The sequence below is a fragment of the Plasmodium cynomolgi genome, chromosome 5 (assembly GCF_000321355.1).
Source record: "Plasmodium cynomolgi strain B DNA, chromosome 5, whole genome shotgun sequence".
In the NCBI taxonomy this organism is placed as follows: Eukaryota; Apicomplexa; class Aconoidasida; order Haemosporida; family Plasmodiidae; genus Plasmodium; species Plasmodium cynomolgi.
This window is the reverse complement of record NC_020398.1, coordinates 722474-743937: the sequence shown is the minus strand read 5'-3', so window position 1 is coordinate 743937 and position 21464 is coordinate 722474. Positions and strand designations below refer to the sequence as shown.

Below are 21464 nucleotides of genomic sequence, written 5' to 3'. Positions count from 1 at the left end.
GAAAAAAAAGAGCCCTTCCCCCCCCTGCATGTGCTTCACCCCTTCGTCACCCCTTTCTGCACTGCACTTGTAGGCAATAAAAAACGAGAAATACTTAAAAGAGCTGGAAGAGGAGTCCAAACTTTTAAAAAACAGTGTTAAGGAAAACAAGACGCTATCGGAGAAGTGCGCCGATGAAATAAGCCAAATGAACAGTGTAAGCTTACTGACTGAAAAAAATGGGGGCAACACATATAATATACTTTCGTGTTTTCTCCCCCATTACTTATGTGCACCTCTTTTCCCTCACCCGCCCCCAACTTTCGCGCAACTTTTCGCAGAAATCGGAGAGCTGCGTGGAGCAGAAGAGGCAGTACCAACAGAAAATCTCGGAGGGAACGGCAAACCTGAATGTCGTAAAAAGTCAACTGATTGAAGTGAATGGTGAGTGCGAGTGAGAGTGCGCGGAGTGATGTGCCTGCGTGTGGAGATTGGCACATGTGCGCGTAGGTAGTTACACACGCAGGTAGTTACACACGCAGGTAGTTGCACACGTAGGTAGTTACGCACGTATACACATGCCTACGCCCCACCGCCCATCGACCCCTGCTTAGACAAGTACGAAGAAATGATAAAGAGCTCGAACAAAGAAATTGTCAAGATGGTGGAGCTGATCCTGGAGGACTCCAGCATACACAAGGAAAACGTTTTAGGCTTCCTCATAGACAACATAAACGTAAAGAAGGGGAAACAGAAATGCACGTCCGCAGAGTGTGGGCCGTGCACACACACACATGCGTGTGTGTGTATACATATGCGCTCATACGGATACATATGGGAGCGTGTTATCCCCCCTGTGCTCAGGTGGACAAAACGTACGTGAAGGCCGTGGACACCGTTCTGGAAAACCATTACTTCACGCTCATCGTTGAAGACATGAAGACAGCGAAAAAAATAGTCGAATTTATAGAAAAAAAAAGAGAAGAAAAAAAAAAGGAATTCGAGTTTAAGGATTTCTTCTTTGGAAAACTAACCATCGTTCCCTTGTTGAACATAAGAAAATACAGCGAGTTTACGTATCCTAATGACAAAAATATGGTGCCCTTAATAAACTGCGTAAATTACAACAGCAAGATATACGAGTTTTTAAAGAGCATCTTATTTAAAACGGTTATTGTCAAGTCCTTGGAGTGCTGTCAGAATTACCTGGAGGAGAACTACAACTGCGTCAACATCGACGGGGACTACGTAAGGGGCAAAGCGGGCTCTCGCTGTTGCATATGCGCATGTGCGTGCCTGTGCTTGCGTGCCTGTTCTTCCAGCTCTTCCTGCTCTGTCTGCTCCTCCTGCTCTGCCTGCTCCTCCTGTGCGCCGTCTTTTATGATCCTCTACGCAATCTCATTACACCCCCTCGCCCCGCAGATGAGCAAGCAGGGTTTTATGTACGGAGGGTACAGCAAAAAGAAGTACGGCGTTTACACCATATACAATAAGCTCAAAGAGTTAAAGGAAAAGGAAAAGAAGGAAAAGAGCGCCATCGAAGAAATGTCCAACAGCATCGAAAAAATAGACGAGGAGCTACGAATCATCTATGATAAAAAATCAAACACAGTAGCACAAAGAAATGGATGTCTAACCACACTGAACTCAATTAGCAATAGCATTCACGCAAATGATGAAAACATACGAATAACTAGCGAAAAAATAAAACAAATTAAGGAGAAGAGAGACCATTTGGAGGATTATAAAGACAAGCTAAAGGTGCAGATACTGCAGCTGCGAAATAATAATGTAAATCCAGATGAGGCACCTAAAGGCTCCGTAGATATCAACGCCCTGAATGAGCAAGTCAAAAAACTCAAGGAGGAACTCAATAAGGTTACCAACGAGTACGACGATTTTAAAAACAAGTTGGAGCTTCTGTATCAGAAGAGGAGCGAGGTAAGTCATGAAAGCGTAAAAGGGAAAAGGCGTAAAAGGGAAAAAGCGTAAAAGGGGGAAAGCGTAAAAGGGAAAAAGCGTAAAAACGCAAAAGCGTAAAAACGCAAAAGCGTAAATTGACAAATTGACAAATTGACAAATTGGAGGCCGCTCAGCGGGGTGCTTCCTTACGTGCTTCCCTAGAGTGCTCATTTCCCCCCTCCCCCCCTGCGTGCAGAATGACTCCAACATGTACATGGAAGAATACGAAGACGTCGATATCGACGAGTACACCAAAGAGCTGCGGGAGAAGAAGAACAACATCGAAAAGGTGGGCGAACTGTGGAGCAGAAAAATCGCCTCAACAGATGCGCAGATCAGCCTTTCGCATCGCTTCGCTGTACATACCTGCACACGCGCACCCATTTGTGACGGACTCGCATCCCCTTCTAACACCATCCCCTTCTAACACATTTCATCGTATCCTACCTTGGCACGCTTTACCCCATTTTCAGATCGAAAAGGAAAAGATGCTCTACGAACAGAAGATAAAACAGATCAACGTAATCAGCAAAAGAGGGGCTGACAAAATATGAATCGAATTAGCCAAGCCGTGACGTTTTATTTTTTCCCACCCGTTTGTGCCATCCTTTTTGCCACCATCTTTGCCACGATTTGCCCCCTTCCTCCATTTTGCAGAAAGACATGGAAAGCGTAAAGTCGAGCTTAGACAAAATCTACATAAACGAAAAGAAACACAAAAAGAGAATTTTGGACCTGTGTCATCAGATGAATCAGATAAATGAGGAGCTTCGCATTTTGGAGTAAAATTTGTTGCGCGCGGAGAGGAGGAAGCATTCTTGCGTGTTACTTACACAGGACGGCCCATTGCGCGAAATAAAAAAAAAAGCAAAAAAAAAGCAAAAAAAAAAGCAAAAAAAAAAGCAAAAAAAAAGCAAAAAAAAAAGACTTATCTTTAACTTACCCATTTTGCCCCTTTGCAGAGGAAAGGAAGAAAACATACGAAAAAAAAAAATTATTCTGCCCCAAGGCATAAAAGACTCAAATGAATATAAAAATTACGATAAGCAAGAGTTGTCTGCCAAGCTTAAATCCATAACACTGGTAAAAGAGGGGCGGTGGTGCACATGCGTTTTGCCATTTTCATGTCATTTCTTGTGTGCAATGCAGCCGTGTTATATTGGTCTCCTTGCGAGCATTCTCACTTTTTTTTTTGTTTTTTCCCTCCCTCACAGGAACTAAAAAAATATTCCAATGTAAATGAAAAGGCGGGAGACAGGCTAAATATACTAATGAGTACGTTTTTACGACACGTGGGGGTGTTTGCCAAAATTGCAGTTTGGCATAGATGTGTGCATAGTACGACTGTCCATTTAACGTCTATCCCCTGGCAGTCCCTTTTTTTCTGTGAAGCATTTTTGCGTAGATCTTCGCTTTCGCCTTTACCACTCTTTTTTACGCCATTTTGTTCCATTTTGTCTTTCATTTAAGGCGATTTTAATGAGCTGAAGAAGAGAAACGAGGAGATAAGCACGTCATATAAAAATATTAAGGACATGATACAGGTGCCTTTTTTTTTTTTTTTTTTTTTCACTTCTCCACTGCTTTGCTTCTTTGTCCAGGCTGCGGACCCACTTGTACGTATATAAATTGTATACATCTCCCTCGTGTGTGCCCCCCCTTTCCCATCGTTTTTTTTTTTTTTTTTTTTTTTTTTCCCTCCCTTACAGCACATTGGAAAGAAGAAGGACGAAGCGTTAGAGGCTACGTACTTAAAAATCAGTAAATATTTCTCCGAGTATTTCTCATTGCTTTTTAAGAATCGGAAGGCTACCCTGGTAGGGGATACAAAAAACGTGCACACTTATTTTGACACCTCCATGTGAAAAAAAACATCCCGTTGTTTGGCGCATCAGACAGGATGCAGCACGGTTACATGTGCATTCGAATGATACCCCTTCACAGGTGCTTAAAAAAATGAGCGAACAGGAGTACAAGGACACCCTGAGGGAGGCGAGTGAGAAAAGGGCACGCAAAAAGATGATTGACGATGAAGGTGAGCAGAATGGATGCTTTACATGGGCGATAGGGGGGGGCACACATGCGCGCGTACTTCCCCTCTAGGGTGTACTTCCCACGTGCAGGCATTTGTCCATTTTTATGCACCTGTCCATTTTTATGCACCTACCCGTTTGCTCATTCGCCCATTTTCCTACGCGCTCCCTCCCCCCCTAAATAGCCTACGTTGACAAAATCACGGGCATCTCGATCAACATCACTTCGAACGAGGATGAAAAAATGAGTTACACGATTCAGGAGTTGTCTGGTAAGGCCACAAAAGTGCAGCGTATTGGGGGCTTTTCCACCAATCGGTACTTGTGCACTCTGGCGTGCATTTCTTCGATAGGCGAACACGAACCCTTAGTACACGTTGCCCCCATTTTGCGTGCCCCCCATTTCCCATTTTCGCCCACTCAGGAGGAGAGCGCAGTATTGTGGCCATTTGCTTATTTCTGTGCCTGAACAAAATCGACAACTTTTCCTTTTTCTTTTTCGACGAAATTGATGCGGCCCTGGACACAATCCACCGGGACAACCTCTCGCTCCTGTACGGTCAAACGGAGAAATGGCAACTCGGCCTTTTGTTCACGCCTGCGATTGTGGCAGCGTTTACACCTGTGCTTTATTTATTTTTTACTTATTTTTTATTTATTTTTTTTTTTTTTGCGACAGCCTGCGGGAGCTGGCCCAAAGAGGAACCCAGTTCATAATCACGACATTCAGGTGGGACAAAAGGGGACTCAGAAAAATGGAAAAACAAACGACTCATGCGAAGGGCGCATACGAACGACTCATACGAATGACTGAGACAAACGTCGGGCGAGCCGTGCCGCGCCCCGTTACACACACACCGAAGGAATTGCTCCTTCTCCCAATACACCCATTTCCTTTTTCTTCTTTTAGGAAGGAGCTCCTGGAGTACTGCGAAAATATGTACATCGTCAGGATAGTGGACCGCGAAAGTTACATTGCCAGGGGGACGAAGAAGGAGGCCTACGAAATAATTAGCATCGTAATGCCACGCCACACCGCGCGAAAAAATAATTAAAGCGCGCGCATGAAAAGGGAAAAAAAAAGAACAAAAAAGAACAGAAAACACCACTGCGATACGCTGGCAAAATGCGCTAAGCACTTGGCGCGTCGGCCCCCCCTTTTTTCAAATAAAGCCATTAAGGAGCACGCGCACCCCGAATATACAAGTGGGGAACTCCAAATACACGCACTGCCATACGCGGTGTACTCCAAATTCACTTCATTTATTTTACTCTTTCAGGAGGAAAAGAACGCTATAGAAAATTAAAGCATTCCTTTGGACTAAGCAGAAGAACTCCTTTCCCCCTCTTTCTTTTTTTTTTTTTTTTTTTTTTCCTTTTCCACGTCCACTTGGGTATACACGTACGTATGTATATTTTACATGCACGTTTTTTTATGTACCTTTTATGTGTCCCTTTCTTCATTTGCGAACACTTAAGATGGGTCTCATTTTCCTAATTTTTTCCCTTTGTGCATATCCACTTGTTTTCTTAACTTAAAAAACGCAAAGGCACAATTTCGACCACATGTGGCATGTACGCCATATATGTGCTTAATCGCCCTGCAAGTGTTGCGGCAATGCGGCAGGAGTGCCATCACAGGCGACCAACTTATTGTTATACTGCCAGTGTGCAAGAATTGCTTTCTCACATTTTGTAGCTCGCATTTTGTAGACCACATTTTGCAGCCCGCGTTTTGTAGCCCACATTTTGCAGCCCGCATTTTGTAGCTCACATTTTATAGCTCACCTTTTTTTTCCCCCTTCATTCCATTTCATTCAACCCATTTCCATCAATCCATTTCCATCAACCAATTTCCATCAACCCATTTCCATCAACCCATTTCCATCAACCCATTTCCATCAACCCATTTCCTTCATTCCATTTCCATCAACCCACCTCCTCCATTTTTCCCACTTGGTATACAAAACTAAACGTGCGAGGAAAGAACACTTTCGCTCGATCGACGTCACGGAAAGGTTACGTTCGTTTGGGAAGAAAACGGAATAACGTTCCAAGCTTACTGCAGTCGAAACGGATAGCCAAAACAGAGTGCCATCGAAACGATAGCGTCAAGGGAAAGCGTACCGCTCGACTTACCCTTTGCCCCAAAGAAGGAACACTCTTTTTTTTTTTTCCTTTTTCTGCGCATCCGGAGGATACGCCAACTGCGAGGAGAACAAGCATGGCCGATATTAAAAGCGTTGTGGCCTCCATTTCGGCGAGCATCCGCGAGCCGTCGAAGGATGACGTTATATACCTGGACGAGTGCAGCGTGACGTAAGTCGCGCAACGTTGAAAGAGGGCGAGAGGGGCGCCGTGTGCATGCGTGGCGCATGTGTGCAGTATGCGCTTGCGCATGGGGGGAGCGTTTGTTTGACCACCCGTTTGGCCATTCGTTTGGCCATTCGTTTGGCCATTCGTTTGACCATCCGCTTGACCACCCGTTTGACCACCCGCTTGACCACCCGCTTGACCACCCGCTTGACCACCCGTTTGACCACCCGTTTGACCATTTGTTTGCCCCCCGTGTGGACACGCGCCCAACTTCACTTCCCTCCCCCCCGCAGCGGTTACAAGGACATCTTCGAGGACGGCGTGTTCGTGGACCTAGTTTCCTTCGAGAGCTTCAGCCTGAAGTGCCTTAAGTACAACTACAATCGAGCGCACCAAGGCAGCGGCCAGAACCCAGGAGACAACACAGGAAGGTTCTATCTAAATATCAAGAAAAAAAAAAAATTACTCGACAAGATAGAAAAAAGCGAAATAAAAAATCTGACTCTGAACGTGGAAGGAGGTTTCAAGGAGAGTAAGGTATACGAGTACCAGTTCGAATATGCACTATACGACTTGGAGACAAACATGTACATTAGTTTAGATCAAATCGAAGACGAGCGTGTAAAAAATATATGCAACAGTATAATCAGTCACAAAAATGAGATAAAGAAGGAGAGTCCCAACAAATGGGTGAACGAAATAAAGGAAAGCAAGTACGCAAAGGATCTTGTACAGCTACCAAATATTACAATAAAAAATGAAAATCTTGAATGTGCAGTTTGCAAAGCGAAGAAGAATATATGGTTGAACTTATCCGATGGGTACATAGGGTGTGGAAGAAAAATTTTTAATTATGGAGGGGGGTGTCTGAACAATGAAGAAGGAGCAGCATTAAAGCATTATTACGAGAGTGGAAAGAAATACCCCTTAGTTGTGAAACTAGGAACCATCACCAAGGAGGGAGAAGCAGATGTATTTTCCTACGCAGATGACGAAAATGACAGTGTAATAGATCCATACATAGATGTACATCTGAAAAATCTAGGAATTAATATAACAAATTTGAATAAAACAGAAGTTACCACTTTGGAGAAAGAAATAAAGGAAAATCAAAACATAAATTTTTCTTCCATACTTGATAAGGATACGCAGGTTGTATGTAAGGAGGGAAAGGTTGGCTTCCTCAACTTAGGAAATACATGCTACATGAATTGCGCCCTGCAAGTCTTCCTCTCCATAAAAGAGATCAGCTACAGGTATATAGGCAATCAGTTGGACTTCCTACTAACCCTAGACAGGAAAAATAAAACGCACTACGATATGTTCATTCAGTATGCAAAACTCTGCTCCATGATTTTTAAAGAAGAATATATTAACAAGAAAAAAAATTATATAAAAAATTTTAAAGAAGAATGTGAGATGAGAAGTGTGGATGTAACTTACGATAGCGATGTAGATGAAGAAAAATGTGTGAGTATCAATCCGTCTATGTTTCGAGCATGTCTAAATCAAAAGGGAAACCCTTTCTGTAATAACAACCAGCAGGACATCTTCGAGTTTTTAAGCTACCTTCTGAATGAACTGATCGAAAATGAAAATGTTATTTTTCAGAGACTCCTAAACGGGAACAATTCCATTAAGAGGAAAATCAACCAGCTGGAGAATATCGAACAGGGAGGGGAAATCGAAAAGGAGGAGAAATTTAAGAAGAGCAACGATATCATGTCCCAAGCGGATGGTGCAAACACACAAGGGGATAATCAACACAAAAGCGAAAAGTCCCTCTTCAACCTCTTCACCTTCGAAATGGAACAAACCATTGTAAGTGGTGAGAATGACGTAAGTAGGAGCTCCTTCCATAATAACATCCTCTCGTTGGACATCCCCCTGGATAATGCTGTGTTGAAGAAATTGGAAGGAGAGACTTCCCCGACTGCTTCTTCTGCTCCGACTGCTTCTGCTCCGCCCAGTACTTCTTCCCCTCCCACTGCTTCTGCTCCCCCCACTGCTTCTTCCCCCCCTCATGTAACGCTACTAGACTGCCTGAACAATTTCATAAAAAAGGACCACATCGATGAATACTACAGTGAGGAGAAAAAAACGAAAATGTTGGCCCAGAAGGACATCAAATTTAAGAGCTTCCCACCGTACCTTTTTATTCACATTAAAAGATTTTACGCGGATGAAAATTGGAGCGCAAAGAAGATCAACATTCCCGTTCAGACAGATGAGTACATTAACTTAGAGTTTATGCGATCGGAGAAGAGGCCTGTTGGGGGGGATAGCAATAGTGGGTATGGGGAAGAAGGACAAGGAAAGAACTGCGTGGATGGTTCCCATACAGGGAAAAAAAACAGCGAGGAGTATATCATGCAGCAGCATAAGGATCTGTTCGACTCCCTTTTAGACCTCGGATTTGAAAAGGAAAAAGTTTTGGAGGCCATCAGAAAAGTGAAGGTCAAAAATGTGAACAACTGCATCTCGTATATTTATGGAGAAGATTCGGTGGAACTGGACCTGCAGGAAATTAGCCAAGGAACGGATGTCAACTCGGAAAATTTAAATTCCATTGTCAGCATGGGTGTGAACAAGGACGTGGCTATGGCTTCCCTCCTCATAAATAAAAACGACTTGCAAAAATCTATCGATTATATTTTCTCCAATTTGGACGTCCTCACGGAGACCAAGTGCGCCGCGATTGTGAACAGGAACAAGTGCGAGGACGGCTTGGGTAGGGTGCTCGGCGAGAAGCGGTCCACAGTTGTTAGACGCGCCATACACGTGTGAGCATTCCGCACGTGTGAGCATATTCCGCAATTGTGAGCATTCCTCACTTGTGAGAAGCGACTCAACTTCCCTGACCATTCACACACGCCCTTGCGCGCACCACCTTCTTCTCCTCCCCCCCCGCAGCCAACTACGAACTAGTCGCTTCCATCGTGCACATGGGAAGCAACGCCAACTCGGGCCACTACATCTGCTACATAAAGGACGATTCTCAGTAGGGATTTGCGCCCCCAATGGGGAGATGCCCCTCGAGCTGAAAAAAATAAATGCAAGTTCGAGCGGACGCTAATTTGTTTTTTTTTATATTACATTATTTTGTTATTTTATTTTATATTATTTTTATTTTTTTTTCCCCCCCAAGGTGGTACGTATACAACGACAATAAGATTGGCCTGGTCGACACGAACAAGGGCAAGGACACGGCATATATCCATTTGTACAAGAGGATCTGAGCGGATTTTTCTTTTTTTTTTTTTTGGCGGAATTCCCCTCGCACAGAGCGTTCAAGATGGCAATATGGGTGTCCATGCCTATCTGTCCGCCTCCGTCCGCCTCCGTCCGCTTCCGTCCTCCCTCCCCCACCGTATGCACACTGCACGTGCGCACTGTATATGTAGAAGGGAAGCAAGCCTGTGGGCACCCCCTTGATTGTGTTCCACTCGAGAAGTTGTACTCCATGAGTGAAGGTCTTCCAAAGCGTATGTGGAGGTGCACCGAAGGGGTGAACGTGAACGCGGCGCGAAAAAAAGTCACGCAGGGTTAATGCGCAGCTTTGTATAGCGGCTTCGTATAGCGGCTTCGTATAGCGGCTTCGTATAGCGGCTTCGTAATAGCGGCATTGTATAGCGGCTTCGTATAGCGGCATTGTATAGCCGCTTCGTAATAGCGGTTTCGCATGACAACTTCACATGGCAGCTTCGCGTGGCAACTTCGTATAGCGGCTTCACCTGGCAGCTTCGCATGGCAGCTCCGCAATGTAATCACTGCGCCTGCCCCTGATGGGCGCCCCTCTGCGTGTGCAAATAAATACCACGCGCTATGGAGGCGGGGACCTGCATAATGGAACGAGGAATGTCCCCAATCAATCGGACAAGCTTGTTCACCACTTGCCCAAAATAAAAACTGTGTGTTTTTAAATTTATTAAATTTTCCGTTTCACTTTTATTCAAAATTGTATTCTCATAAACAGACAATTTTATAAAATTATTTATTTTGTATTCCTTATACATCGAACTAAACGATTTATTGCCATACAGAGTAAAGGCTATGTAATTTTCATCCATAATAAACATATAGGTGTTGCTTTCCTTGAGGTGGGGTACGATGGCTTCAAATGGTGTATTCTCTACAGCTAGCTTCATTAACGTATTTTTAACCATATGAACACGTACATGCGGTCTGGGCAAATTTATTAACAAATCCATCCTCATATTTGGAGTTAATTTGAAGCTATTTAACTGTATTAATAGCTTTGTTACTTTTAAAATTCTTTTTATTTTTCTTATCATTTCGTTCTTTCCTTCTCTGGTGTTTCGATATCCACTACATTTTCTGCTATATATCGAAATAGATTTCCCCTTTTTTATCCGGCCTATATTTGAATTGCTTAAAAAATGGGGGTAGTATTCAACATGCCTTCTTCTTCTTCTTCCTCCTCCGTTTTTTCTCCACTTTGTTATTATTCCTTTGGAAGGAGAGGACAATTCAAATGGCACCTTTTTTAACCCACCAGGTTTGTAGACCCTTCTGGGATTTTTCCCTGTACAGATGCTATGCAAACATATCGTATGAAGCAAACACAACAGCAGTGCGAGGGACAAGCGTCTACCCTTCGCCTGTTTTAAGAACATTATCCTTGGTGATTGTAGATGTTGTACCTGCGGGGAAGTGCCACAGGGGTACGTCTTCCCCTGCAATAGTACACCCCCTCTATATTTACACAAGCGTAGGCCTCCTTTTATCCGCTTAATGAAGAGTGCCTTTAACGTCTCTAACGCACACATTCACATTTTGCATCGCTCCTTGGGGGACGTGGCCCACAAGTGAACAACTGGGGAGTGGTTTATTTTTGGGGGGGGGAAAAAAAACAGAAAAAAAATAATCAGGAGGGTTTGGTAGGTAGCTCGCTACGCAGATAAGCCATCTATGCACCACCTGTGCGGTTATCCCCTCCTCACTGCGCTTGCGCAAATGAGGCGTTTCAATTCACGTGCCGCTTCGCAGCGTCTTCGAATTGTGCACCTACGCCCAGACTCTATCACATCAAAAGACGGGATTTTAAGCTGTTCCTTCTATCTGGCACAACATATGCAGCAGCGTCGGGGAACACGTTCCATCGTTATCCCACAGAGGGTGAGTTTTCTCCGCGCTGCTCCGATTCTGTTCCTATAAAAGGGGAGCATATACTCCTGCGCATGGAGAAGCTTAGAAGCTAATTTTCGCGATTTTCTTTGTTTCCCCTTTTTTCATACATTACTACACCTAGTGAGGTGTTCCACCAGGGGGAATCTTCACCAATAAGCAGCGACATGTAAATGTGCCCGTGTACTCATTGTGCGCGAGTGTGTTGCGGTGGAGTGCGGTGCGGACGAGTACGTACATTTGAGGCATGCCAAAGGGAGGCAAAAAAAAAAAAAAGTAAATAAAAAATAAGTAAAAAATGGGTAAAAAATGAATAAAAAATAAAAAGTACAACGCTTTGCAGACTGCCGCAAAAGCGGAAAAACAACAACAACAACAAAAAAAGGACTGACTAGGCAGTTGTGGAAGCCCTTGGGGTAACCAGTTGACGGGTCATTTAGTCAACCGGTTAACCATAAAGCAAACTAGCTAGTCAGTAATCTGCACATGTGTGTTAAAGCAAAAAGGTGGCAGCCATTGCCCAATTCGTTTCATTCCCCCTAAATGTGCATTCTCTCAATCCGTGTGCAGAAAAAAGGTCTCACAAAAAATCTCACAAAAAATCTCACAAAAAAATTCACAAAAAATCTCACAAAAAAATTCACAAAAAAATGCCCATAAAAATGCCCATAAAAATGCACATAAAAATGGCGTTTACACGAACAGGGGAGAAACTGCAAAATGAACGTAAATTCTCAGCGGCGAAGAAAACAGCCAAAATGAACAGCCATTTCGTAAATTCATCTTAAAGGTAACATACTTGCCTGAACAAGTCATACATTTTTCCGCATTTATGCGTACTTTTGCATACTTTTGCGTACTTCTGCATACTTCTGCATGCTTTTGCGTACTTTTGCGTACTTTTGTGTACTTCTGCATACTTTTGCGTACTTCTGCATACTTTTGTGTACTTATGCGCACGTTTGCGCACTTTTGCCTGCTTTTACGTACTAACCCGTATTTTTTTTTTTTTTTTTGCAAAATAGGAACATTCAGGCGAAAAGGTGCGTATTTTTACGCGACAACACACAGGTGCATGTCGCGTTTCGTATATACTATTTTTTTTACAAGGCAAAATTTTTCAGGTAAAAAAGTTGGAAAAAGGAAAAAAAAAAAAATACCACCATAGAGTTGTCACATCACTGTATTCTATTTTTTTTAAAATTGTGGCAGGTTGTTGCATGCATTTACAATTGAACTGAACAAATTGACATTTTTCACCTCAAAATTATTGAGCATCTGGTTATCATTTTACATTCCATTCGTACGTTTGTGCGCATGCATGAATGAGTTTAATGTTCCCCAAGCGGTATTCCCCTTCAACGAGCATTTTTTTTTTTTTTCTCCCCCCGAATGAGTAGTAGTTCACACGAGGAAGGGGTTAAAATTTGGAACAAAGAAGGAAAATAAAAAAAAAAAAAACACACACAAGTGTAGAAGCATACTGTATCTTCACGCTACGTACGCGTATCACACGTCCAGCACCTCGCGCCGCGAACAACACCTTCGTCGCCTACAATTTTTTCGCCACGCCTGGGGGGAGCGTTTCCAGCGCGGGAGCTCAATTTTGAATGAAAAAGTCAGCGAAAAAATGCAAAAGGGGGGAATAAAATAAAGCAGCAGAGCAGAATAGAAGACACAATAGCAGAAGCTGTAGCAGGCGCAGTAGAAGACACAGTAACAGGCGCAGTAGCAGGCGCAGTAGCAGGCGCAGTAGCAGGCGCAGTAGCAGGCGAAGCTGCGGGGCAAAATGCAAACGATTGACGCGATGGGCGCAAGGGGGGGAATAGACACCCTGGGTGGAGCGGGGCCCGTGGGGACGGCAGAGACACTGGAAGAGGAGGAGAAAAAAAAAGAGGGACAAATTTTAAAAAGCGACACAGAAGAAGAAGCAAGTGACGATGGCCAAGTGGAAGTAAAAGAGATTTACAATAAAAGCAATTTTATTAATGGGAAGGGTGCTAGGCTGGTTCGAATATTATCCGAATTTGTGGGAGTCCAAGATGCACTACGAGATGAAGGAATATTTTTCACAGTCGTAGTTTTTGGGTCCTCCAGATCGTTAAGTAATGAACAATATCAATCGAGAAAAAAAAAATTGGAAAAAAAACTCACCAAATTTAATGACCAAATAACGAACAGCATACCCTTAACAGACTCGGAGGTAGCAGAATATGAAAGGCTAAAAAAAGACGTAGAAAAATTATATAAATTAAAATGGACCACAGATTATTATGTAAAAATATATGAGCTTTCAAAACGGCTGACTTTATTTTTTGGGACAGAAGAAGGACAAAAGGCAGTGAATAATATTTCCACCCAATTGCCAAAGGTACATAGCTTTCTGCCAAATAAGAAAGGGGAAAAAAATCCAAATAATTTTACTGTTGCGATCTGTACAGGGGGAGGTCCTGGTTTTATGGAGGCAGCGAATAAAGGGAGCAGAGAAGCCAATGGGAGATCCCTAGGCTTTATGATTTCTCTGCCATTTGAAAAAGGAGCAAACCAATATGTAGATCAAAATTTATCATTCAAATTTCATTATTTTTTTACCAGAAAATTTTGGCTAGTCTATTTATCCCTAGCTTTTATTATCCTCCCAGGAGGGTTCGGAACGTTAGATGAACTGATGGAGATTCTAACCCTAAAGCAGTGTAAGAAATTTAAGAGAAATGTACCTATCATTCTTTTTGGAAAAGAATTTTGGTCTAGTATTCTCAATTTTAAGAAGCTAGCTGAGTATGGGCTTATTTCTCAAGAGGATCTAGATTCCATTTTCCTTACGGACTGCATTGAGGAGGCATACAACTACGTCATCAACCATTTGAAGAGTGGTTCTTGTTTGTCCGACGTAGCGTGATCATGCGAAGGGGCCCCTCTTTGCAAGACGATCTATTCACCTCCCCCTCTGTTGTTGTGTTGTGTGGAAGCAACACACTGGGTTCCCCTCGCGCAGGGTGGATCGATCAGCTTAACAACCCCTTCGGATAAAACCGTTACGTTTGATGTGTCTGTTGGGATGTATTTGAGTTCGCCTCCATCGTAGGTGCCCCTTCCCCCCTGTGCCTGTGTAAGTGGGTCCTCAGAGGGTGCTGCATCAGGTCGCACGGGCAAATACACGTGTATGGGGAGGAAGTAGTACCACGCGGGTTGCGGGTACTTAATTTGTGGTGCCGCAGCAAAAAAAAAAAAAAAAAATAACGTATTAATGTATTGATTTTTTTTTTTAATTTGCATTTTATGATACATTCCCCATTGTGTAAAAGGATAAAAAAAAAAAAAAAAAAAACTTCACAATGTGTTTCCTCCTCGTCCTTTTCACGTTTCCCTAAAAACTTTTTTTTAAATTCGTTAATCAGATTTGCTCCTCCGAAAAGGTAAGTTGTTATCGCCAGTGGCGTGGATACAACTCTGCGTTGCCGCGTAGGTGTTTGTCCAAATGACAAAAATGGGTGTGTGTGGGGAAGCACTGCCGTGGGAGTTCCGTCTGTCCTTTCGCGTGTGCTACGGTGAAAGTTGCACGATCTCGAATGCATCACATGCGTAGATATACATATATATGTATGTATATGTGCGCACGTTGCGGTAGCCCCCAGGTTACTGCGAGGTCGCATCAGGCAACTCAACTGCGTTCGCGCGTACACTACGTGTGCAGATGTGCCGTCGGTCGGTTGAAGGAGGAAAAGGAAGGGTAAACCGGTTACATGCTAGCCACAGCGAAAATGGTGAAATTTAAACAGAAAGGTCGGTCTTCCTCTTATTCTTCATTTTTTCCCCTTGCTGGTGAAATTACGCGCGGCCGAGAACGGTTGGCCCCTGGAACGTTTGTATGCACAGCGTGTACATGAGATGAGCGAGTGTGACGGGTGCGCGGGGATTTGTTTCGCATTTGGTACTTTTCACTTTGTGCTACCCACCTCGCCGCTTCTCACTTTGCCGCTCCTCACTTCGCCGCTTCTCACCTCGCCGCTTCCTTCCTTTTTTCCCGCCAGTCAAACGGAACGCGGCGCGGCGCGACGCGACGCGAACGGTGGGCCATTCCAAAGGGGCACACTTTACTTTGCCATGCCTTTGCTTAATTTTTAATTTGCTTTTAACGCTCTTTAATTCTCTTTAATTTTTTTTTTTTTTTTTTTTTTTTTTTTTACCATTTCGTTTTGACGCCCTTCTGGGGAACTCTTCAGAAGGACTGCCACAGAAAAAGGAGAAAAAAGAAAGAGGCAGACTTTGGCGAAGCAGCCGTTGACTAAGCAGCCACTGGCGAAGCAGCCATTGACGAAGCAGCATTTTCTAGCATCTCCCCTCCCGGAAAGGATGTCCTGAAAGAAGCGTTTACCCAAGTAGCCAAGAGAAAAACAAAAGGTTTAAAAAAAAAAAACGAAAAAAATGGATAACATTAGCAAGTATCTGAAGGAGGAGGACTACTACATTAAGCTGAAAATTTTAAAGAAGCAAATTGATATCCTGAATATACAGGTGGGTGTTCGCGCGAGGAGCTGCAGTACTCGTGATGAGCTGCTGCACACGTGAGGAGCTGCTGCACACGTGGGGAGCTGCGGTACGCGTGTGTGGGTAAAGACCCGCCTCGTAGTGATACCTCCCTCGATGAGTGTTCGCCGAGTTGGGCGGTTGTACAGGTGGGGGATGCGCGTGAAAATTCCCCCGCAAGCCGTGCTGCTTTTACCACTACCACACTGCTTCACCACTGCCGCACTGCTTCACCATTCCCCCCGCAGGAGGAGTACATCAAGGAGGAGCACAAGAACCTGAAGAGGGAGCTGATCAGGTCGAAGAACGAAATCAAGCGCATACAAAGTGTGCCGCTCATAATAGGCCAATTTCTGGACATAATTGATAATAACTACGGGATCGTGAGTAGCACAGCCGGGTCGAACTACTACGTTCGAATTCTTTCCACTTTGAATAAGGAAGACTTAAAGCCATCAGTTAGTGTGGCGTTACACCGACACAGCCATTCCATTGTGAACATACTTCCATCCGAGTCGGATAGCAGCATACAGTTACTACAAGTGAGTGAGAGACCAAATGTGAAGTACACAGACTTAGGAGGACTAGACACACAGAAGCAGGAAATGAGAGAAGCTGTAGAATTGCCTCTAAAGAGTCCAGAGTTGTATGAAAAGATCGGAATAGAACCCCCCATGGGGATCTTAATATATGGACCACCAGGTACAGGGAAGACAATGCTTGTTAAGGCAGTAGCTAATGAGACACAAGTTACATTTATCGGTGTTGTGGGTTCTGAATTTGTGCAGAAGTATTTAGGAGAAGGTCCAAGAATGGTTAGAGATGTATTCAGACTAGCCAGAGAAAATTCACCTTCTATCATATTTATTGATGAAGTAGATGCAATAGCTACAAAAAGATTTGATGCACAAACAGGAGCAGATAGAGAGGTTCAAAGAATTCTTCTTGAATTATTGAATCAAATGGATGGGTTCGACAAATCAACTAATGTAAAAGTCATCATGGCGACGAATAGGGCAGATACATTAGATCCTGCATTGTTGAGACCAGGGAGACTTGATAGAAAAATTGAGTTTCCTCTCCCAGATAGGAAACAAAAAAGACTCATTTTTCAGACCATTATTAGCAAAATGAATGTTAGCAGTGATGTCAATATTGAGAATTTTGTCGTGAGGACTGATAAGATAAGTGCTGCCGATATTGCTGCCATTGCACAGGAGGCTGGCATGCAAGCCATACGGAAGAATCGCTACATCATCACGGCGAATGACTTCGAACAGGGGTACCGCACGCATGTCCGCAAGCAGCTGCGCGATTACGAGTTTTACAATATATAGGTCAGGAGGGGCGGTCAGATGCAGGGGAATGGCGCCATTTTGGGTCTTTTCGACACACATTTGGCTTTTTTTCTGCATCCATTTGGGGTTATTTTTGCCACCCAATTTGGGTCACCTTTACCCCCCATTTGGACCACCTATTCAAGCCGCTTTTTTTTTTTTTTTTTTTGCACCTTTTCCCGTTACGGAGGTGCCTCCTCCCTACAAACTAACTGCCACTATAAATCGTTTTCATTCTCACGCAGAAGTTTTTGTGTATGTATGTGTGTATATGTGTGTGTGTATATGTGTGTGTATATATGTATACATGTGTGTGGGGGCATATACACATGGGCACGCCCGCCTAGCGGTGTTTTCTTCTTTGACCAGTTGCCCCCGGTACGGGGTGGGAAAAAAAAGGGGCATAAAAAAAGGGGCATAAAAAAAGGGGCACACAAAAAGGGGCATAAAAAAAGGGGCATAAAAAAGGGGGCATAAAAAAAGGGGCACACAAAAAGGGGCACACAAAAAGGGGCACAAAAAAAAGGGAGCCCCTTCTTCCGTGAGGTGTGAAAATGGGAATCTGGGCAGTTGTGCGAGGGGGCGGTGGCGCTTTTCCCGCTTGGTTGGCGTGCGCGTAGCTGGGCCAGGTCTTCAGTCTTCACCTCGGCTAACACATCGCTGCCGGGTCTGTTTACACGCCGATGCCGGGTCTGTTTACACACCAGTGCTACCTCCTTCCACACACCGGTGCTACCTCCTTCCACACACCAGTGCTACCTCCCTCCACACACCAGTGCTACCTCCCTCCACACACCGGTGCTGGCTCGGTTTACTCGCCAGCCGTTCCCCCGTGGAGAGCGCTGTCCCCCTCAGAAGTAGGTGACGCTATCGAAGGGGAGGTGCGAAACGGAGCCGAACTCGCGCAGGACGACGGAGCCCTCGTCATCCAAAACGAGCCATGTAATTCCGCAGTTGTAGCTGGAAAAACGCAGCCAAGCAAACAAAGGAAGTTGCAAAGCCCTGCACAAAAAGTACCGAATGACATTACCATGACATATTACCAACTGATACTCATCCTCCTCCCCAGGTGGTTGATAAAAATAACTCTCATATGCTTTATTAATTCTTTTATTGTCAACTCGAATTTTATTGCTATCAAACTTGGAACTCTTTGGAATAGGATCAGGTAAATAAGGAGTACCTTCATTTAAGTTAGGGTCATTTACCAGTTGAGCATTAGGAAAATATTTGCTAATAATTTCTGCTGTTTCTTTTGCTCGAATTAAATCTGAGTGATATATTACACTGATTTTTTTACCATTCAAAATATCCTTGAGTTTTTTTCCAGTAATTTCTGCTTGCTTGCATCCTTCCTTTGTTAATTTTTTTGAATTTTCATCACTTTTGTTTTTTCTTATGTACTGTCCATGTCTAACAAGGATTATGTTTTTCGATACATGTTTTTTTTCTCTCTTTCCTTCTTTTTTTTCTTTCGATTTATTTTCGATTATCTTCATGTGTGGATTGTATGAATAGTCATACTTGTGGTTCCATTTATACAGGACATAATTTTCGTATGCATAAGTCAGTGCGACTGAGAGTGCTACTGATGTGACTGCTGTGCAAAAGATGTACTTTGCCTTTCCCTCCTTTACGTATTTCACCTTTTCTCCGCTCCCCCCTTGACTAAAGGTTCGCTTCGCCAACAGATTCCCTCTCAGGTTTTTCCCGAGACTTACTTTGCTCACTAGGTTGTAGTATCGCATCTTCGCTCCGGGGGGGAAGCTACCGGGAAGGGAGAAGCTACCGGGAAGGGAGAAGCTACCGGGGAAGGAGAAGCTACCGGGAAAGGAGAAACTACCAACGTGTGTGTGTGGGGGGCTTACTCGTTTGCGCTTACTAACAGTGCTGCTTCTTACTAGCAGTGCTGCTTCTTACTAGCAGTGCCGCTTCTTACTAGCAGTGCCGCTTCTTACTAGCAGTGCCGCTTCTTACTAGCAGTGCCGCTTCTTACTAGCAGTGCCGCTTCTTACTAGCAGTGCCTTCTGTTACTTGCGGGGGGTGCTCGTCAGAAGATGGTCAGTGTGCTGTATTCTTCATTCGCTTGTTCGATTGTTCACTCGTTGGCTTGTTCGCTTGTTCGCTTGTTCGCTTGTTCGATTGTTCGCATGTTCACTCGTTGGCTTGTTCGCTCGTTCGCTCGTTCGCTCGTTCGCTTGCTCACTCCTTCGCTTGTTCACTCCATCGCTCCTTCACACCTTCGCGAGCGGCTCATTTTGGCGCGCTCGTTTTTCTTTGCCCAAGTGCAATGCCATGCCGCGCGGGTCGCTTAAAAAATTCCGCCTCCAAATGAGATGGCAATGGTACCTCCGCTAGGGCACCTCGCGTCGGCGAAAAGTAAGGAGCAGGGGAAACGCCCAGCAAAGTAGCAAAGTAGCAAAGCGGCAAAGCAAGGAAAGCTGGAAAAGCGCAGAAACGCGGGAAAAGCACAGAAAGGCAGGAAAAGCACAGAAACGCGGAGAAACGCACAGAAAAGCGAAGCACAGTTCACCAACGCTTTAGTCCCAATCTGCGGGGTCGCCCCCTCAAGCGGTGCACACCAGTGGCAGAAGGGGGGAGGCACTCTTCGGGGAGGGACCCCCTACTCGGCCAAGCGACCACCCCGCTTAGTTGTGACGCGTAGTTGTAACGCTTGCTGTGACGTTTGCTATATCGAATGGCCCACAAATTGGCAAGGACGCCCAGCCGACAAGCAGCCAGTGTGCCCCCCTCTCCCCGAGCTGCGGAGCTCACTTCACGCAAAAATAACACCCACAGGGACTATGCCCATCAGAAGGAAACGCAATTTAGTGAGATGTGGTCAGTCGAGTCGGTTGTTAACGCAACGGGGCGAACGAGAAAAATGGAAAAAAAAAAATACCCTACTGTGTATGGGTGTCACAGAAGGGTGCGCTATGCCACCTTTGGGTGTGTAGGGACAGCAAAAGGAAGGAAGCACGTCCGTTTCGAAATGGAGCAAAGGAAGTGATACCCGCGAAAGACGTGATACCCGCGAATGACGTGATGTCCGAGAAAGAACTCATTTGCTCAAAAGGGGGGGACCACCTCCCCCCATGACGGTTCTCTTTCTCTGCCTTTACGGCGCTCCGCAGTCCTCTCACTGCACAGAGCCCTCCAGGACGTTCTTCAAATCCATTTTAAAGGCACTCATAACTACTTGGTTGAATATGTGAGTGGGCTTGTCGTAGGAACAGTTGCTCTCCAGCAGGTTGTACGAGTTTAAGCTACCCGTGGAGTTAAACACAAAATTGGGACTCTTCTTTAGATGGAAAACCATTGTGGCATCAGGGTCTCCGTAGTAATTTCTGAAATAACCTTCCTTGTGAAATACGAAGGGGGTGTGGTGCACGCTCTGCATGCTGTGGGTGAACTTCCGGATCTGCGCAAGGGGTAGCATAGGTAGAGATGGTGTAGCGGTGGGGTAGCTTGTGTAGCGGTGGGGCAGCCTGTATAGCGGTGGGGCAGCCTGTACAGCGGTGACGTAGTGACGCCACGCAGCCTTTTTGGTGGGATGCCAAACCACCTAAGTCGCGGCCTCGCGGGGGACCTACCTGGTCGTCCACTATCTTGTTGGTATACTTATGTATCAGGAAATGAAAAAAAGGAATGTACGTGCGGTGACCTGTTTCCCAGTAAATGTTATTCTGTTGCAAAAAATAGGGGTGTTCTTCTGTGTCCCCTGACTTGAGGGAGTTGCCAATGAGGTCATCGATTTCAGCCTTTCCCAGGGCCTGCACCTGTCCGTCGTTCCCAGCCATGGTTGGTTTGCGTCGTGGTGGAGAGGCTGTTTGTGGTGAAGAGGCTGTTCGTGGTGAAGAGGCTGTTCGTGGTGAAGAGGCTGTTCGTGGTGAAGAGGCTGTTCGTGGTGAAGAGGCCGTTCGTGCTGCTGGGGCCAATGTTACCGCTAAGCTGAGCTACACAACAGAACGGAACGGAATACGGCTAAATGGCGCACTCGCGCAATCGCGTCAAGTTGGGGACCCCCTCCTGTAGATATGCCGACAGAGCGGAAAAAAGCAGCTCGCAAAAGGGTAGGGTATTCTACTCTATCCAGTGGGAACCTCCCAAATGGGAAAACAAAAAAGAGAAGAAAAAAAAAAAAAGTAAGTATAACTTTTTT

At 44.7% G+C, this 21464-nt stretch overlaps 7 protein-coding genes across 7 annotated transcripts in view; 4 read left to right on the top strand and 3 right to left on the bottom strand.

The window, feature by feature from the left end:
• Positions 1-5029, top strand: part of PCYB_052710 (chromosome associated protein) — a gene marked incomplete at its 3' end in the record, with an annotated part of 6783 nt that extends 1754 nt beyond the window's left edge. The window contains exons 5-21 of the mRNA XM_004221152.1: positions 74-196; positions 321-423; positions 594-715; positions 844-1227; positions 1402-1920; positions 2138-2230; positions 2415-2462; positions 2599-2723; positions 2904-3024; positions 3156-3216; positions 3412-3485; positions 3651-3806; positions 3898-3976; positions 4160-4246; positions 4399-4528; positions 4654-4704; positions 4885-5029. Of these exons, the coding sequence (XP_004221200.1) occupies positions 3898-3976; positions 4160-4246; positions 4399-4528; positions 4654-4704; positions 4885-5029 (492 nt within the window). The 5' untranslated portion in view covers positions 74-196; positions 321-423; positions 594-715; ... (7 more) ...; positions 3412-3485; positions 3651-3806. The remainder of the gene's footprint in view (positions 1-73; positions 197-320; positions 424-593; positions 716-843; positions 1228-1401; positions 1921-2137; positions 2231-2414; positions 2463-2598; positions 2724-2903; positions 3025-3155; positions 3217-3411; positions 3486-3650; positions 3807-3897; positions 3977-4159; positions 4247-4398; positions 4529-4653; positions 4705-4884) is intronic.
• A 1169-nt stretch (positions 5030-6198) lies between these two features.
• Positions 6199-9529, top strand: PCYB_052700 (ubiquitin carboxyl-terminal hydrolase a; the record flags this gene model as incomplete). Its single annotated transcript, XM_004221151.1, has 5 exons — positions 6199-6293; positions 6584-8259; positions 8329-9021; positions 9204-9291; positions 9439-9529. 5 exons carry the CDS (start codon positions 6199-6201, stop codon positions 9527-9529), a joined length of 2643 nt encoding a protein of 880 aa, XP_004221199.1.
• Positions 9530-10057: 528 nt separating this feature from the next.
• Positions 10058-10927, bottom strand: PCYB_052690 (ribosomal protein l10; the record flags this gene model as incomplete). Its single annotated transcript, XM_004221150.1, has 1 exon — positions 10058-10927. One exon carries the CDS (start codon positions 10925-10927, stop codon positions 10058-10060), a length of 870 nt encoding a protein of 289 aa, XP_004221198.1.
• A 2376-nt stretch (positions 10928-13303) lies between these two features.
• Positions 13304-14335, top strand: PCYB_052680 (lysine decarboxylase; the record flags this gene model as incomplete). Its single annotated transcript, XM_004221149.1, has 1 exon — positions 13304-14335. A coding segment is annotated over one exon (1029 nt), but the record flags the coding sequence as incomplete, so codon positions are not given.
• Positions 14336-15690: 1355 nt separating this feature from the next.
• Positions 15691-17302, top strand: PCYB_052670 (26S protease regulatory subunit 6B homolog; the record flags this gene model as incomplete). The annotated part of the gene is made up of 2 exons (XM_004221148.1): positions 15691-15953; positions 16214-17302. The coding sequence occupies exons 1-2, from the start codon at positions 15864-15866 to the stop codon at positions 17300-17302; spliced, it is 1179 nt and encodes a 392-aa protein (XP_004221196.1). The 5' UTR covers positions 15691-15863.
• An 851-nt stretch (positions 17303-18153) lies between these two features.
• PCYB_052660 (phosphoglycerate mutase) lies at positions 18154-19454 on the bottom strand (the record flags this gene model as incomplete). The annotated part of the gene is made up of 2 exons (XM_004221147.1): positions 18154-19069; positions 19405-19454. The coding sequence occupies 2 exons, from the start codon at positions 19452-19454 to the stop codon at positions 18154-18156; spliced, it is 966 nt and encodes a 321-aa protein (XP_004221195.1).
• Positions 19455-20441: 987 nt separating this feature from the next.
• Positions 20442-21102, bottom strand: PCYB_052650 (hypothetical protein; the record flags this gene model as incomplete). The annotated part of the gene is made up of 2 exons (XM_004221146.1): positions 20442-20723; positions 20896-21102. 2 exons carry the CDS (start codon positions 21100-21102, stop codon positions 20442-20444), a joined length of 489 nt encoding a protein of 162 aa, XP_004221194.1.
• Positions 21103-21464: the final 362 nt, after the last annotated feature.